We start from the raw sequence: 14,658 nt of genomic DNA, 5'->3' as shown, positions 1-14,658 counted from the left end.
AAGCCGAGCCCACATGCCCTCCCTGCTCCATGCTCCTCACTGTTGGTTAAGGTACTCTAAAAAGCATCCAGCCCAGAGCTTCTGTGTGCCCTCTTGAGTGGCCTCCAATGCCCAGGACACCTCCCAGGCCTCTGTCAGGGCTATGCTCCTCTGCAGCAACAGTACTTTCACCAAACACTAGAGGATCTCAAGTGTCACAGAGTGTGTCTGCCAACAAGCCCATCACCCTAGCGCTGACTTATCAGAGGAGAGCAGGATAATGCAGTCACAAGCGCTCTCAGAGCAATGTACACAATCCATCACCCAGCCCTCGCTAGCTGGGTAAAGAGGGAAATGTATTGGTATGCTCACATTGTAACACTGGCAGCCAGTCACAGGCAAGGGGCCATCTGTGGGAGTTGCAAGGAGAGATGAAGCCACTTTTACTGCCTCACATCTTCTGTTTCTGCTGTGTAACATGCTGAGCAAAAGGTCTTTTTAAGGGGAAAATTCAGCTAGTTGACAGGCACACAGAATGCAAATGCAAGGAGCTTATCATGGCACATGTGACCAGTGCAAACCAGTGCCACAGCAAAATTTGGAGTTTGGGATTTCAAAGTCTTACCGCAGAGTCCAGGCTGCTTGAAATGTCTCCACCCTTCTGAATGCAGAGACAGCAGATCAGCAACCGAATTCCCCTTTTACTCTGACTGAGGGAAGAACCCTGAACTCCCCAGGTAGTTAATAAGATCTTAATTAAACTTTAATTATGACAATAGAAATGTGAAGCCTTAGCTATTTTGGTTCCCACCAGACAGTCCATTCCCTATTCCTGATGTCTAGACATGGAGGGCTGCAGGTGTGTCTACACACAAACTGAAAACAAAAACAAATCTAGGTCACAGACTCCAGCAGCCAAAGATGCAAATAGAATCAATTCAGTTGTTTCAGCTCCAGTTCACGTGCAGAATACCCTGATGTTCCCATCACCTGAGAAGGGAGGGCTGTTCCTGACACATAAACCTTGAAGTTACATCCTCAGGGCAGAAGATGCAATCATGTTACCGCAAGTAATGTCCCGTCCAACTTGTTCAGCTGCGAGAGCTCTGCTCCTATGTTAGCTCTTTCCTCAAGCAACTGCTCTTTGCTTTGCTCCAAGTTTAGATCCAAACTACTCCTTGCAGAGCTCCCATCATGTGCCTCTCCTTGCTCTTTCTTTCTCTGAAGTTCCCTGTTACTGATGTTGTCAAAGGTGAACCTGATCCAAGGTCTTGTGAATAGAAACACTGCCAGAACTGACCTCATCACTCCAGAGATTAAAGACAAACACTATAACTGATCAACTCAATTTAGCAAAAAAGCCCTTTGTTTCAAATGAGGAGACCAGCACAATTCTCTCCAATTTCACTTCGTATCTTTGGGGCTTAGTTTCAAGCCATCACTGCTGATTCACTCACTTCCTTAGAAGGGGAAAAAACCCCAAAACAACAAACAGCCCCCCTCCACACGTAACAAGGCAGTGGTGTCTTGCCTTCCTACTTTCCCCATAGATGTGGACTGCTCCTAAATTAGAGTTTTATACTAGGAGCTATTAAGGGTGGCCCTTTTACCCAAGTGGGTACATAGACAAAGCAAGAAAAATTATTATGTTGTTACATCAAGACGATTGTATTTTCTAAGCAGGAGTCTACAGCTCTCACAGACTCTCAGTCACCTGTTTGTGGTCCAGAACTTCAAAGAGCTGGGAACTCTCTTCTTTAGAGAAAAACAGGAATCTCTCAAGCACTTTGTTGCTTGCAGAGGTTGCTCTTTGAGTAGAAACATGAACAATTAGTGTCCTAATTAACATGAAATGATCAGTCCTAGAAGCCTTTGCTTCATTCTCCATCTGCAACTCACTGTATGAGGAAGTGGCTGAAAGAAGCAAAAAACTTTCACTTGAAAGCTCAGTCCCAGAGCTGGAGCCAGTATTTCAGGAGTAGTCAGTCCTTAGTGGCTCCCTGCTTTCTATTGCCACCCAAGCAGCTTTGAAGACTACTTTTGAAGATGCAGCCATGTATTCAGATGCTCAGGTAGGAACAAAGTGCAAGACACAGGAAAGCCATGTGGGCAAAACAATTCTCAAATCAAGAACAGCTAACAGGTAGAGTCTTCCATCAAGTGTCCCAAGCTTGGAGAAGCCAAACTGGCCAGGGTTTTGGCTAGGAAGTGATGGCTGGACGGTGTTTACATGCTTAAGTCTCGGTCCACGCAAAGGGTAGATACCAGTCCAAACTTCTTGTGTTAAAGCTCAAACCAGTCTGTGAGAAACACAGCCTGGACACCACATGAGCATGCCAAAGCACAGCCCATTTACAAGTGCATGGCACAGTACAGGCCAAGGCCAGCTCATTTTCTGAGCCAATACCAAACTGATGTTCATAATACTACCGCTGCAGCCAACAGAAAAGCTGCACCAGGTTTAGGCTGAGGCATAAATGCCCCCAATCCAGCAAACATGTAAGCACATGCAAAATTTGAAATGAACAGTTGGGAAGTCTGAGGGACTGACTCCAGTGCTGGAAGTCATCAGTGGCAGATAACGTATAGCTACAAAGCCTTTTATCTTCTAGAAGGATGCTGCTAGGATAATGAGACCTGCATCGTTAACAGGGTATCGCAACAAAACAGGCACTACCCATGAAAGAAGGTGTGGTAGGAGAAAAAAGTCTTTAAGACAAACTAGGATAGAAACAGCATGAAACAGGAAAATAAACACTCTGACTCTGGTATGGAGACAGACTATTCTTTTCCTACTCCCTAAAGTTGCATAGATCTTGGAACAAGAGGACTGAGCAGACAGTGAAGTACAATCTGGTGTACACATCATTGTGTACAATATAGAAATGATACATTTATGGCCTGGCTATGTGGGCAGGCAACGTGAGTTGAGCAAGAACAGAGAGATCTGGCAGGTAAATTAAGAGTCATAAAACAAAAGATAAAGAGGAAACTGGAACAAATACAGCCAAAGAAAAAGAGCCCCATGACAGACAGTGTTGTATGTGTGCAGGTTTTTGTTTATTTTTTTTCCTCTATCTCCTCACAAGGAGAAGAAAGAAGTCTCTAGCTTGAGTTTGTCTGCACTTTGCAGTTATTAAGCATTGTGCAACTCCATAGAGACAATCAAACTGTTCCAGACCTTCACCTGCAATAACATACCCATACCAACCAGGCCTTGTCCAATAGTATGGATCAAAACAGGGACCTAGCTACTAACTACGTATGGCTTGTAAGCAGCCTGGGAGTCCTCCTCACCTCATAGTACAACCATGTCATTAAGTGAAAGAAGGAGCAAACTCTATGCAGAAACAAACGGAGAGCACCAAACTTGCTCCTTTACAAAGTAAATTATCCCTCTGTGACACTGCTGCAACAAAAAAAAAAAAAAAGCAAAGCATTTCTTGCACAGGATTATACCATTTCTTATGCTTTTGTGTCCCCATTTTCCCCAGCAGAGCTTTGTAAGTTGTCCCTGTGTGTTCACTCACTTGAACGGCAGACACAGAAACAGTCTGATACTGGGGGTTCCCAGACAGCAGCACAATTCCAAAGAAAACAATTTTCAAAGAGCCTATTTCAAAGTCTTTGTTGGGTTTATATTAAACACATAATTAATTGAACTGCCTGAGCAAACTGAGAGGAAATCAAAAATGTACCGAATTACCAACCATGACAGTTCGTAAGTCAGGTTCTGAAACAACCACAAAATGGGCTTAGAAACATAAAAATCATCTGCCTCCGGTTCTCCTTTTCCTCAAGTTGCCTATACTAGAAATCTAGTAGTGGGCAGAAGTGAGGGTGTGAATTTGCAGTGCAGTAGCTGCTCTAGACCTGCTCCCACAATGGACGGCATGCTCCCTTCCCCTAGAAGTGAGCAGCTGCAGGAGGAGCCGCAGCTTGCATGATAGGCATGCACATCTCCACCCACCGTGGGGTACCGTGGGGTATTACAGGCTGCGATTTTCCCATCTAGCACTGTTTTTCCTGCAGTTCTGGTTACCCTGACCCCCACAGCTGGTCTCTCACAATAAATGTCACCAGGTTAGGCAACTCTGGATGTTGCATCTCCATGTCCCCAACCCATGCAGCTTCCCAGTTCACCTGCAAAACTGCAGAGCAACAGCCACTCTTCAAAGAAAGCTGTCTGAAGGCCTACAGTGTCAACAGTTTCACGAGCTTAATAGGGACACTTCTCAGCCTTCCTACCACTTTCTTACAAGCAAGTGGAGAAAGCACTTGGTCCCCACCCCTTCCCTACTATCATACTAAACCAGAGACGCATGTCAGAAAAAGAAAAACACTGTCAATGTTAATAAAGCCTCAACTAGATGAGAAGTGGAGGAGGTGGGACCTCCCAGCCAATTCCCACGGTGGCTGTGAGCAAACAGCACCAGCACAAGGATTCAAAGCACTGTTAAGCAAAAGACTGGAGATGTAAATGAGGGTACCCAGCTCCAAACAAGGAAAGAGAGAAGTGCAGATGCCCTGCCTGCAGTTAAGGACTGCACAAGTAATGAATCCTGGGCCACCATGCTATTCTCTGCACCATGGTGCCCTGCCAAGATTGGCCAGTGTAGCAGCACTTCTGACATCTGCCCAGAACTACTGTCCCTGTCCTTGCTGGGCAGCACCTCCCCTTCTGCTCCGTCTCTTCCAGCATGGGAAACTCTGCATCAGTGACAGGACAGGCTTCAGGATGCAGGGGAAAGGGCCAGGCATCAGTTGAAACTCCCCAGCCTTGTGGCCAAAGGCTCTCCCACCTTGGGCTACCAGAGCATGCTACAACAGCAGGTGGTCTCACCTATTCCTAAGCAAATGCCACTTCCTCTCTCCAAACTAGCACCTCCCTGCAGCAAAGATACCCAAGGCCAGAGAGCAATCTTATGCCTACTTGTCATCCCACCAGGCAGGTAGAGACAGCTGCTCCCTGGTGTATTTAGTTCAGAGAGGAAAGCCCATGACTTCCCCTTCCAACACAGGGACAACACAGAAGTTGTTCTACTTGCCTGCTGTGACACTGCAGGAACAACAGCAACAAACTCCAGCTGGTTTGCAAACACAAAGGCACTTGCACAAGGGCCTGCACTAGCCTGTGAAGCTCCCTGCAGGAAGCTGTGCTGTGCTGATCCTCAGCCAGTCTCAAAGGAAGGAAAAAAAAAACCAAACCCCAAACAAAAACACTTTTCCCAATGCAGAGGATGGGCCTCTATTTCTGAGGGCACCGAGAGGTCCACTGGGATACTTTTCCAAACAGCACTTACTTCTCAGTTTTACCCACAGTACCTGTGCTTCCCCCAAGTGATCACACCTTTCTTTTTAACTAGCCATTATAAAAGCAAGTTTAGACACAGAGCCCCACCCTGCCGTGGGGTCCCACAGGGCAGCCCAGTCAGGGACAGAGAGCAAACGCCCAAAGGTTCAGTGTGTCAATGCTGCCCAGGGAAGAGGACAAGGACCTCCCCAGGCCAGGTCTAAACCAATTCAGGACACAGCCTGTACTCCTACAGCTAGCAAACTCTCCTGAGGACACAGGCAAAGGCAGGGGCTGCAGGGAGCAAATGCAAGTCTCTGAGTAGAGAGCACTTACCCCACGCCCCAGCCTGCGCTCTTGATGCTGCAATACCCACCCAAGCAGCCAGCCTGGCACCCTGCGCACCACTCATCTCACCTGGGAGAAGTTCAGCCCATTGAGCGGGTGGCACTGCTCCTCTACTTTCTCCACAGCACCCGTTTGCTTCCTTAGCCGCTCCGCTTCCTGGGCCAGGTACAGATCCAGGACGGGCACGCCTCGTGACTTGATGTCTACCTCTGTCAAGGAGTTCACCATCAGCATCACCCATACTGGCCTCTTCCGCTCCCAGTTGCCAGCAATGGCATTGAAAAGGTAGTCTGCATACAGCCCTTTGCCCCGCTGGTCTGGAGTCATCCAGGATGGCATCATGAGCTTGACATACTCCAGGTGCCGCTTGAGCCGATGGTAGATGTCGTGAGGCAGCACATCCTGGAGGTTCTCCCCCTGTGGCAGGAGCTGGCAGCTGGTGAGAGCTGAGATGGTGTAAGGGTCAGTGAGATCCAGCTCAAAGTACACGATGTGGCTCTGCTGGAAGGCCTTCTTGGAGTTCTCTGGAATGAAATCCCAGACACGTGTATATGGTACATGGATGGTGCCAAAAAAGTAAGACGGGGGATCTCTCTTGATGGTCCACAGGAAAGAGTTCAGCTCATTTTGCTGGGGGAGAGGGAGACACAGCTGAGTAAGTACAGACATTTACGCTGGGCCACTGCAGCACAGGCCTTAAGGAAAACATGGTGCCAAGCCAGCAGGTCACCTGGCTCAGCAGTTTGCCAGCACAGACTTTTCCTAAAATGGCTTTGCTCACACAGAGTCCTCTTAGACCATCCTTTTTCTCAGGTCTTGAGGTCAATACTCAGTTTTCATTAACTCAAAACACAAGAAGATAGGCTTTGGCTTTTCTCCTTTTTCTTCTCAACAGTAACACCACCCAGCTCACTACCCAGGTGTCTGCCAAAACCAGCAGCAGAGCACAGCCCAGGTAGGTCATGCTCCAGGCAAGACGCTTATCCAACTTCCACCTTTTATCTAGCCAAAAGTGGGCATCACCTTGCTGAAGCAAAGCAGGACAGCAGGGTTTCAATCACTTTCACCTTGATACCTTTCACTTCAGCACAGCAAGGCACCTTTCATCAAAGGCACTGCTGTGACTCTTACAGGGTGCCACAGCATCTTGGGAGAACTTTTTGCTCTTGAGACACCAAATAAACAAGTAACAGATAACAAAGCTGGCAAGCAGACTTGCTGGAGCAGGTAGAAATACAGTTTTACAGGGATGTAGCACATGCCAGACAGACACACAGACAAGACACCTCACAGCCCAGTTCTCTTTCTTAAGCAGCAGAGAAGCACGTGCTACACCTTGGAAAATAAGGGAAGAAATTCTGTAGGCCGAACTTGGCTTGTGGTTCCAGGGCATATTATTTTAAACACAGAAAAGGAAAAAGTTTCTTTCTTTAGATTAGCTTTTAAAGTCTCCCAAAAACCACAGCCAGCAGGAAGTCAGAATCAGATTTTAAATTTGTTCTGCTGCAAAATATGCCTCAGCATCCCCAGGAATACCAGAGTAGTGGGCTGTTCTCAAGCCCTAAGAAATCCCGCAGCACAGAACAGCAGATGGGGCAACATGGATTCTGCTTGGAATCTGTCAAGTCACTTTACACCAGCAGCAGGCATGACCTCCATTACCTACAGCATGCAACCCACTAGTGCAGTGGTACTTATTGGAAGATGGACACAAATATCTTCTATCTGGCTGTGCAGACAGGAAGAGGTAGCTTTTGCATGTGTAAGTAAGAAGACAGACTTTCAAATGCCCTCAAACACCTAGTCAGCCCTCAACCAGCTGATAACTCTAACCTCAGCTCTGAGGCTAAGTGTGCATGTGTGCTGATCTAAGAAGCCTGTGTGACTGCCAAATGTAGAACAGCCTGCTTAGAGGAATTCATTGGAAGCACATTGCAATGATTTCTAACATTGAAGACCCAGGGTCAGAAAGGTTAACCTGCAATGGCTCATTCCAGAAAACCTTCTCCAGCAGCTCTCTACATCAAACTCAGACCACAGATCAGGCAGCACTCCAGCAAAGTGCTACCACCAGTCCAGCTTACCAGCATGGACCGACAAGCCAACCATACTCCAAAGTGCTCTCTGGACACTTCTGCAGCACATCAGGAGTCTGAAGGATACCTCAGACCTTGGCAACACCATGCTCCAACTACGGATCCTATAGGACAGTCCTGAAATGCACTCCTGAATTACAGACCATAAAAACTCTCCTGAAGACCATGGGAAGAAGTGAGAACAAACATGCTGCAGCGACAAGAGGTCAAGAAGATACAGGGCGACAGGTGAGTACAAATCTGTTATATACCCATGAAGAACATAGGAAAACGAATATGCAAAGTAAAACAAGAAGGAAAACAACACAGGGTTCCCTCCTGTCAGTAGTCAGGAGGGAAAAATCGAAGGACACACTGCTGTGGTGAGAAATTAACCGGAAGCTGTTGTCAGCCAGCAAAGAGGGAGGACCAGAAGTGCTGCTTTCTGTCTATAAGCAAGCAAAGAGACAGAAAAGGCACCTGGGACTGACACGAGTCTGGGAGGCCAAAACTCCTTCACTTCATACAAGTCTGATCATGTACACAGCAGTGCACAAGAACAGCCATGACTGCAAGGAATCATAAGGAACAAGTGGTCACCAGCCAGCTTAAAACTTCATTTCAGCTCCTGAATAAACCCAGCGAGAAGGCTCAGACTCAGATGAATGGTATCAGGCTCTAACACAGATCATCAGCACTGCTCTAAACCACTGCACACAGCTCAGCTAGAAAGGTGTTTGGCATGGCACTACCACATTTTTTGCTCTGCACATCCCCCTGGCTTTCACAATTGAATGCTGAAAGCAGAGCAATACTGGTAGTTATTAGTGGTATCACTGATGAAATCACACAGGTCTTCAGGCACAGAGTAAATATAGTCTTCCTTTAAAGAGCCTGCAGCACAGGCATAAGAAAGCAAACTGAGACCTAGCAAAACTTCTCACACAATCCTAGAGACTGAGACCTTACAAAGTAGAGCAGCTGGACACTTCTATCTAGCACTTCCACTCCAACTGGAGCAGTCATGAACTTGGCAACCCACCCCAAGCACCATACAGACCTCCCTTCTCAGAACTGCTTGGAGCCAGGGGTCAGAGAACAGGCCTCAGTTTCCCACCATTGATGGGAAACCTTCCCAGACCCTGCAGAGCCAGTTTCCAGGCACCAGCAGTTGGGTATCATCACCACACAATGCTACAACAGAAGCTCACAAAGCTCACTTTCCCTCCAAAAGGTGGCATTACAGCCGCTCGGGACTTGCTAGTGCCTCACATTCCTTTGGTATCTACTTTTCCCTCAGGAGGTGGAGACTGGAGTCCCAGGACTGCTCTGCCTCCACATCAGACCCTTGCAAACAGCCTGCTACTGCTTTGTGTGATAAGAGATCGGGCAAAGTCCTTGTGTGCCTCAGCAGGTCTGTGCTTCCCCTGCTGTACCTTCTGGCACTCTCATGTCCCTGTGCACTGCCTGGAGCTCACGCATGTTTCACTGCAGCTTCTAAGAGAGAAAAGCAAGGGCTTAATCTCTCCCCAAGACCATAAAATGGGAGCCATTAAACAATGCTCTAGGTGGCTGTGAGATAGCACAGCAGTGCCGAGGCTTGTTCAGCATCGCAGTATACACTGTCGCTGGCAATGCCTCTCTCTCACTTCAGTTCCCTGAGACCATGTAGTAGATAAAGATGCTACAATGCAATTTTCCTTTGCAGTAGGATCCTTCTATACAACTCTTCCATTAGAAACAGGTCCTTTAAAACCAGCATAAATTGCAGTCAAAGTTATGTCCTGGAGGCTTAAGAGAGCTGGGTGGTAATTTCACCTTCAGCACCGTAACAAAAAGTCAGGTTCACATATAGACCAACATGCGTATTTCTGCCTCCACTGTCCAGTTTATGGGTGGTACTCAATGCACTACTCATGATGGGAAAAACCAGGAGCAAGAGGAAAAAATGGAGAGGCAGCCAAAGGAAGAGAGCAGCAGTCCCACATGAGAATACAGGCCTCCCAATTTGCTGCCACACCAAGATCTGAGGCAGCCTCACACTAGCCATACCACATCTCCTCTGAGCCTCAAGTTTAACCCCCCACTACATAGTCCCAGATCAAGGTATTTCTGAACACTTAGCACTATGGCACTGTGCCTTCTCCCCTACCCAACCTCCCCACATGAAAAACATCTGGCTGTGAACTGATTCAGGATATAAGGCCAGCCAAAAAATTGCTTGGGGAAAAAAAAAAAAAAAAAAAAAAAAGAGAGAGAGAAAGGCTTTTCCCCAGACAGCAGTGGAATGAGGGAGAAGAAGGAGCTGCTTAAGCTGACACTGTCACACAGACAACACACTGGGACCTGTGGGATTCCCTAACATGAGGCTGGGAAAGCCTCCCTTCCCAACCAGGGCTGCACAGGGGACAAACACCACTGCCTGCTATGAGATGCAGTGGGGGCACATAAGACCAGAGAACACTTCCCCAAAATGAGGGGATAACAGTGTCAGACATTGCAGAAATCCTGGAAAACCATGATGTATATCAAGGGTTTTACCTCAGCAGCTGAGGAAGGGTCTAGGCAAAACCAAAAAAACATTTAAGAAAAGGAGAAAAGTGATGTATTGCAGATCAGTAGCGGAAACTAAAGGATGCTAGTCCCATATCCCAACACCTGCCCTCTAATCACATAGCTGGTTATCCACAGGTGGCACTGGGAACTCCCATGACCTCCTGCCCTCCTCCTGTCTGCTTCAGCAGAACAAAGGCTCCAACCAAGAGGTACTTTCATCATCTTTCCAATAGGTTTCTTCTTTTAATACTTTAAAAAACCCCAAGGCTCAGATCCTGTTCATTTTAACAGCAGCTTGCTTTTCCAGCAGTATTTACAGGTCCACCACAGGGTGCAATCTGTAGTCCTCAAATACACAAATACTACTGCATTTATCAGACATCATGCATCATTTCAGGTGAGGCAGCAATGATTCTGCTGGAAAAGTGGTGCCAAAGAGGATCAGAGACATCTTTCTTCTGAGAAACTAGCTCAAATTGGGCTAAATAATGCATTGACTGTCAAGTGTAAAATTACAGTAAACATCCAGAAAATAATGCAGCAAAAACCAGGAGAAACAAACAATGCAGCTACTGTCAGCACTCTGAACGTCTAGAAGAGCATGGGAGTTTAAAAAAAAAAACCAAAAAAATTCAACAGGGAAGTCTGCGGTGATAGGAGGGCAGAGGCTCAGAGGGGAAGGAAAACTGCTGTCCAAAGACTAAGAAATTGGATGTGAACTCCAGACATAGCAAACTTACACCTGCTTACACCTTACACTGATGCTTCCATCTACATTGCTTCTGCTTCCTTCCATCTTCTGTCCATCTCATCTATGTAGACAACAAATTTTCCAGCACAAAGTGTGCAAGTTGCTATGCAGGTAGGTGCCCTCTGTGGCTTCAGCATCTTTCAAGACCCCTAACTCTCATACTCACCACCTGCTCCCACAGCCACATCTTCCAAACCTCAACCCAGGATTGCACTGTTTCTCAATGCACAGTATTCTGTTAATTTTTTTTTTTGCTTGCTACAGAATACAGAGCACATCACATGCAATACCTCACCCAAGCAGGCAGCCCTATAACTCTCCTTATATGGCTTTCTCCCTCCCTCTTATCTATCCCGGTGTCTTATCTTGTCATGTTCGTTTATACTTAATTGAAGATTGTGCCTTTACTCATCACATAAAGTGCACCATGCACCTATGGTAATGCACACAGAAAGGACAGGCACATTTTTAATAGTCATTCCCTTGAGCTTTTGCCCACTTGCATTACTGACACTCTCAAATTCAGCTTGACTGTAAAGCAGAACTTGCCTGGGGATAAACACTGCACTGGCTACAACTATTAAAAGAACATAATTTCAGTCTCCATTTGCCAGAAATGAAAAATAAAAATCAATTTTTTAACTAAAAAGCAAAGGCTTGAGAACAGACAGATTACTTGTTCTGCTGAAGTGCATATATGAGGAAAAGTAGCCACTTAAATTAATTGCCCTCCTACCAGGAACAATGCATCATAAAGTACTAACCAGCTTCAAGCATTCTGCTTTAATCCCTGCATTTTGTCTTTAAATTTACCAGTACACACCAATGTTAAGCAAAAAGAAAGCACCAGCAGACCACATTACTTAGTAACTGGAATATAACCCAAAGGATTCCAGCATATTTTAGATGAACTGTTTTCAAAAAGCCTTTCTTTTTTCCCACTAAAAAAAAAAGAATGATAGGCACATTATTGGTTGCAGCTTTAACTATAATTTAGAGTAATGATGAGAAAACTCTCTAAAGTATTGTATGTTCATTCCTTAAAATAGCAGCTTCTCTCTTTCAGGAACTGATGCATGTATTTCTTTCATGACAGAAGCTTTAGGCCACCTGACAAAAAGAAGAAAGGTATACCTGTAATCTAGAGAGGCAAGAAAAGGGAACCCATAAAGAATCAGGATAAAAACAAACAAAAAAGCCTCCCCTGATGATGCAGGGACAAGGAGCAATATTTTTTCCCAAAGGGTTGGTGTAAATATTCATAAGGATACACTCAACAGCTTTGCAAATAAGGCAGAGGCTGCAATTCCTAGACAGTGTGGTTACCACCACTGTCCTAAGGACCCTGGGAAACAGTCTGCCAATACCAGAACTACAGGTGGTCTTACATTTTAATGACAGAGTAATCAGCAGATAACGAGATACCATTAACACATTTCACCTCCAGTTTTGATCGTAACTGGTAGAAGTCCAGTCAATGCCTCCTGTGCAAAAATCCTTGAGGGTCCCACCAAATCAGTAAGACTTTTGCTGCTCATGCTGTCAGGGGCTGTCCCCTTCCTTCTACTTGCTCTACTTGTTCCTTGCAGCAGATTCACGCCAGCCCGCACCTCTTACACTTCATGCCCTCAAGGGGAAGGGGGCACCACACCAGAAGCTTGACCTGGCTTTATGGCAGTGTCGCAGCTGGCCATCTATAAATGCAGTTGCAAAACTGGTTCCAGGCACAAACAAATTGGTAAGGCACAGTCCCCCAAGGTAGGGTTAAGCTCTGTCTAATCCAAGCTCAGGCAGACACCTCCAAGTGAAGCACATGTAGCTTGGCATATGGTGGAACCAGCACTGCCCTAAATGCTAGGGGGAGGTATCAGCCTCTACGGCTTCAGGAAGGCCAGCATGCTCAGCTGGAGGCAGCAAAGCTCCTAGACCAGGGGCTACATACAGGTGCATCTGCAGGTAAAAGAGAGGTCACAAAACAGACTTTCACAGTTGCAAAGCTTTCCCACACCTACCCTGAAGTGAGCCCGCTGTGGCTTTGGCACCTTCCTAGTGCAGCACCTTTAAGGACCATGCTGAAGGAAGTAACACTGCCTGGGGCAGGAGATAGACACAAATGGCTAGACACACATCCCAGGAATGTCTCAGGAGCACAGCACCTCCAGTCAGGCTGCTTCCAGGTCCAAGCAGATGCCAACACACAGCATGGATGGTCTGTTAACACTAACACACACTAAGTTCAGGAGGGTTTTTCAAACTAAACGGTTTTTGCTAACGTTTATCTCAGAAACTTCACCGAGAACTGCTTTTTCTCAGTGTGTGACTTTTAATGGAAGTGACACCCCGCTTACAAGCTTCACACTGGCCAGAACATCACCCCTAACTTGCAGTAGGGGCCCTCAGCTGCGCTTATCGGCAACCTGAGCCAGGTCAGCCCACGCTGCTCCTGGTTACTACAGCCTGGCTGATAAGGTTAGAGGACAAGCAAAACCTAATGCTGCTTACAACCGTGTTTCCACTTTTGGGGAATAGCCGTTTACTGGTCCGAACCTGCTCTACCGCACTCGGCGTTCAGCAGCAAGGTAAGGGGGCTGCCTCCAGCGAGGGTTGCTGGCACCAAGTCACTCGACGCGAGTCCGTCTTGTCGCGAGCGGCGTAGCTCGTCCCCCACAGCGCAGACAAAAGGTCCTGACGGGGCTCAGTCCGGGGTCTTCCTCCTCCATCATCACCCAACAGTAGTCGTCCCACCTGGCACACCGCCCCGCCCCGCTCCCGCCAGCCACCCGCGCCCGGGCGGCCGCTGCCCGAGCTCCGCACCCCGCGCCCGCCGTAGTCTAGGCTAAGCCGCGGCCGGGGAGGCCCCGCGTACCTCGCCATCTCACCGCCACCCCTCAAGGGAAAGGGACCGCCGCGCCGTGTCACCCACCCCGCCCCGCGCAACTCCAGCGGGCTGCGGCAGGCCCCGCGCTACCGGCGCTTGCGGACGCTGCGACGCGGCGCGCCAAACCCCGCACCGGCGCTTACCTTTCCGCGGAGCGGGCAGGCGCTGGCGGGGCCGTGGCTCTGCCGCGCTCTGGCCAGCAGGAGGAGAGAGCCCTGCAGCAGGCAGAGCCAGCCGGGGTGCACCATCCCACCTCGCTCCCGCACTTCGCACAATTTGGGGACGGCTTCCCGGTTCTTTTTCTTTCTTTTTTCCCTCCTCTCCTGCTGCTTCCACACCTCCCTTTTTTTCTTTTGTTTTTAATTCCAACCCTTTCGCCTTTTTTTTTTTTCCTCCCTCCCCTCCCTTTTTTTTTTTGCCGGTCGACCCAATCCTGAAGTCCTACAGGAGCGGCCCCGTCCCCTGGCCAAGCCCTCCAGCCACTGCCCCCTCCTCTTAAAGGGTCTCGTCCCGGGAGGGGGGGCGTGGGGGGAGGAAGGGGAGGGCGCGGGGCCCGCCACACCGGGGGCGGGCGGTGGGACGGCAGCGGGGGGGTTCCACCGGCCCCGCCGCGCGTAGCGGCGAGGCCCCGGCCTGGTCCTGGGGGGGTGGGGGGGGGGGGGGGGGGGGGGGGGGTTGGGGGGTTGGGCGCCCGCGTTACCCGCCTCTGCAGACCCCGCCGCGCCCGGGGCCCGAAGGGAGCGCGACGCCCCCCTCCCTGCCCGGCCCCTGCCCCGCC

At 48.4% G+C, this 14,658-nt stretch overlaps 1 protein-coding gene across 1 annotated transcript in view; it reads right to left on the bottom strand.

Moving 5' to 3' along the window:
• TRABD2A (TraB domain containing 2A) overlaps nt 1-14,128 on the bottom strand; it is an 87,235-nt gene extending 73,107 nt beyond the window's left edge. The window contains exons 1-2 of the mRNA XM_086480001.1: nt 14,024-14,128; nt 5,690-6,250 (exon numbers count right to left, since the gene is read on the bottom strand). Coding sequence (XP_086336127.1) covers nt 5,690-6,250; nt 14,024-14,128 — 666 coding nt within the window. The remainder of the gene's footprint in view (nt 1-5,689; nt 6,251-14,023) is intronic.
• Nucleotides 14,129-14,658: the final 530 nt, after the last annotated feature.

Source organism: Leptosomus discolor, chromosome Z, assembly GCF_034619465.1.
Source record: "Leptosomus discolor isolate bLepDis1 chromosome Z, bLepDis1.hap2, whole genome shotgun sequence".
Classification (NCBI taxonomy): Eukaryota; Metazoa; Chordata; class Aves; order Leptosomiformes; family Leptosomidae; genus Leptosomus; species Leptosomus discolor.
The sequence above is the reverse complement of the archived record's forward strand: the minus strand, read 5'-3'. Positions and strand labels throughout refer to the sequence as shown.